This window comes from Quercus suber, unplaced genomic scaffold, assembly GCF_002906115.3.
Source record: "Quercus suber isolate HL8 unplaced genomic scaffold, Cork oak 2.0 scaffold_373, whole genome shotgun sequence".
NCBI classification, from domain to species: Eukaryota; Viridiplantae; Streptophyta; class Magnoliopsida; order Fagales; family Fagaceae; genus Quercus; species Quercus suber.
In genome coordinates this window covers 400,498-404,170 of record NW_027069825.1, presented here as the reverse complement: position 1 = coordinate 404,170, position 3,673 = coordinate 400,498, and the positions used below count along the sequence as shown (strand labels likewise).

Genomic DNA, 3,673 nt, shown 5'->3' with positions numbered 1-3,673 from the left:
TGTTTTTTTTTTTTTTTTTTTTTTTTTTTTTTTTTTTTTTTTTTTTTTTTTTTTTTTTTTTTTTTTTTTTTTTTTTTTTTTTTTTTTTTTTTTTTTTTTTTTTTTTTTTTTTCCTGCTGAAGCTCTTCTTCTTCTTAATACTTATACATATTTACATATATATAAACCATGCTCGGGTCGGTTCGGTCTTCGTCGGTGTGCACATCTCGAAGCCGATGGCCGCACCGGTCCGACGTCGGCACTGAAGATCTATTGCCGACCACCGTGCCGGTAACCTTCGGCAAAGCCCTGAGCAGGGCGGGGCGGTGCGGTCAGACCGGTTTTGTCGGTGCCGGTATTTCGTTGAACAGGCCTAGGCATATCTTTGAGAGGCCAATATTAGAAATCTTTGGGCAAAAGTTCTCATCCAAAAGAATATTGTGAGGTTTTATGTCAAAATGCAAAATTCTTGTGTTGCAGCCTTTATGCAAGTACTCTAATCCTTGAGCAATCCCAATAGCAATCTTATATAGTGTTTCCCAACCCAATTGTTGGTTTACATTTGAGGGATTTCCTTTATATATGAACTTATCAAAGGATCCATTGGGCATAAGCTCATAGATAAGAGCTCTTTTGGAACCCTCAAAGCAAAAGCCCTTAAGAGTGACAATGTTAACATGAGAGGTCCTACTAATGCTTGCAACCTCGTTGATGAATTCCTCTCCATTACCTTTTAATTCATTCAAAATCTTCACTGCCACAAAACTTCCGTCTTGTAACTTCCCTTTATAGACACTACCATAGCCTTCTTGGCCTAATTTATCCTTAAAGGACTTGGTAATTTTCTTTATATCTGAACACTTGTATCTTCTAATTACAAGAGGTCCTTGATTCCTTAGAAAGGCCTTGACACTATGTTGAGTTAGAGTTTCCTTCTTCCAAAAATTAATACTCTTAAGTAATGAGAACTTTCTCCAGAAGCAACAGATTATAAACAACAGAACTCCAATTCTAGCAAACAAAATGGCTGTAATCAAAGAATAAAAATGTCGAAGTTATATGGTGACATGAGAGTAACTCAAACTATCTATTGATAATGACTTGAGCCTCAATAAAATTGCATTTTCTTGTGGTGACATGAGACTAACAATAAAGAAGAACATGCTAAGGATGACTTGGCATCCTGTACCTTAAAGCAATTCAAAGGAGTTAGGTTTTGATTCACAGGAGATAGGGAGCCTTGGAGAAAAATTATGAACTATATCTAAAGAATTTACTTACTGTATCAATGGATTCCGTACATCTTATAGGATGATAAAAAAAATATTAAAAAAAAAAAAATAGAGTAAATGGAGTTACCAAAACTGATAGCAGAAGCTACAGAACCTTATATCATTAAATGAATAATACTTTAAAGGTTTGATAATTAGACAACACACCATAAGAAGGGGAGAAAAAGGGCTCACAAGTTTATGTTGAAGACACACGACCACTTCCATATTGAATCATTTGAATTCTATAGGATAAATATACCGCCCAAGCAAACACGTGGATATTAAAATCAACAAAATTTTTAATTAAAGAAGTATAATACCTATCACCATCACTTTCAATCTTTGACTCCCTGTATCAGAAGCTGCAAATTAAGAGAATGGCATAGCAAAATTGGTATCAATATCAACAATATATTTAACAAAGAACAATAAGGATCGGTATACATTTATCTGATATAGATTTTATATCAAGAAAGTGTATTCTATTTCTAGTAACCTAAAAGGAAAGAGTAACTCTGAATCAACTGAAGCTAGTGCCTCAGAAGGGATTGTGGTACGTAGATTGTGGCATAAAAGAACGGCCAAAAGTCAAACACATGCGGTTTATTTTTTCTCCCCTTTGAAGTTAGGGGAAGCTGAATTTGTGAACATTAAGGTAGAAGAGTTGGAAAATTGTCAAATTGATAAGTATAATGGCTGCCATAGTTTGTGCTGCCCATATGAAGAGTGTGGTTGGTTACACAGCTAAATTGGCATCCTTTGAGATCTTAATAGGTTTATTGAAGGAACTTTCAAAACCAGCTCAAACATACCTGATCTTCTGTTGTCTGTAGAATCTATACCTTTCTCTGTATTGGCACAACAAAATTTTTCCTTCTCATCTTGGTGACATTGACCTCCTGTACCATGACAACTGCAACAAGCATCAGATACTTGCACTTCAAGGTTGAACTCAGCACTTAAGAGTGAAAACAGTTCATATTTATTTGTATGCTCATTTTTTGGGAGGTGAATAATTGAACATTGAGAAAAAGAACTCGGAGTACGATGGTTTGAATGAGTATAGTAGATGTTATAGTCTCCGCAGCTCATGTTTTTAAAACTTCTGGGGGCAAAAATAATATCAAGAGTGCGATTGCATTTAAATAGGGTCTGCATGGGTGAGGTAATTTCATAGAAGATTGATAGAGTTGGGAAAAATAAAACTGGTTAAGAATTCGCATTTTTGGGTAGTCAAATGATCTGAAAGTGAAAGGTCCATGATACGTGTGGACTGTGTGGTGTTACTGTTAGTGTAAGAGATGTTTATAACTTCATATGGTCCTCACTCCACCTCAGTTGGATTGTCGGAGGTGTTTTTTCATAATTTTCAGGCAATAAACAGCAATTTGGTTCTGCACTATTGGTGAATGGAAAGCCAATGATACCGAATTTTCTACATTGAAAGGGCGAACAATTTAGTTGTTTTCTCTTTTCTTCTTCAGCAGAGTGAAGCAGCGAGATGTGTAAGAGAACTAAAAAAACAAACAGATAGACAGAGACCATCCCAAAATTCCCGGTTCACTAGCAAAAAAGAAAATCACAAGACCAAGAATGTACTACTCACTATTTATAGAGAACTAAAACGCACGTGGTTGTACAACTTCTTTTCTTCTTTCTTCACTATTTATAGTATGTAGTTTCTCTTAACACGGTAGTTGACTTGGAAATTGGATATGGAAGACGTGTGAAAACAGGCTGAAATAAAATGAAAAATGAGAACAAGTTCGGATAACCATCTGAAACATGGTCTGTGGATTGGTAAATTCCCTTCATACCAATGCTAGAGAGTCTCCACTGAGGGGAGTTGCCTGCTCATCTAACCCCATTGACGCACAGTGTAAAGACTCGGTACTGGACTCTTCAAAACCTGAGAACAGTCAAAAGGTTTGCTATGGAACCCAAGATTATCGAAAAATTCTTTTTTTTTCAGAAACATCGAAAAATAAATCTTTTTTTTTTTTGAGAAAAATCGAAAAATAAATCTAATTGAGCATAATATATGCCAATGAGAAAATTACATAATATGGATAGGGTGGATATTATTCAGCATATATATTTATACACCAAATTTAATGACACGTTCCTTTCTAAATATTTGAATTCCTCGACGTCTTGACCAGATCTATCAAGAGCTCCAACTTTTTAAAAAATGTAAGATTAAACCACAACATAGAATGAAATTTGTTGACTATAATACTGTTCAACACCACTAATTCATTATGAAAGACAATAAAGTCAGGTCTCATCAAATATTTTAAGCAACAAAGAAAAGATCTTCCTTAACAAGCTAAAAATAAATAGTCAACAAAGTTCATACATCCTATAAATAAGGTATATTTTAGTGCGTAGAGTCATATTGCATTGACATCATTACAGTA

General features: G+C 34.7%; 1 protein-coding gene across 1 annotated transcript; it reads right to left on the bottom strand.

The window, feature by feature from the left end:
* Positions 1–311: 311 nt before the first annotated feature.
* On the bottom strand, positions 312–3,121 carry LOC112001818 (PR5-like receptor kinase). The gene is made up of 5 exons (XM_065760589.1): positions 3,071–3,121; positions 2,096–2,191; positions 1,698–1,749; positions 1,574–1,615; positions 312–1,006 (listed from the first exon to the last, which is right to left on the bottom strand). The coding sequence occupies exons 1-5, from the start codon at positions 3,119–3,121 to the stop codon at positions 312–314; spliced, it is 936 nt and encodes a 311-aa protein (XP_065616661.1).
* Positions 3,122–3,673: the final 552 nt, after the last annotated feature.

Excerpts from the sequence above, each read along its gene's own strand:
- LOC112001818 (XM_065760589.1), bottom strand. The coding sequence starts at position 3,121 with ATGGGGTTAGATGAGCAGGCAACTCCCCTCAGTGGAGACTCTCTAGCA. Across the intron at positions 2,192-3,070 it reads GTGGAGACTCTCTAGCATTG|TGCAAGTATCTGATGCTTGT; the intron begins GTATGAAGGGAA and ends TCAACCTTGAAG. Across the intron at positions 1,007-1,573 it reads ATTGAAAGTGATGGTGATAG|CCATTTTGTTTGCTAGAATT; the intron begins GTATTATACTTC and ends CTTTGATTACAG.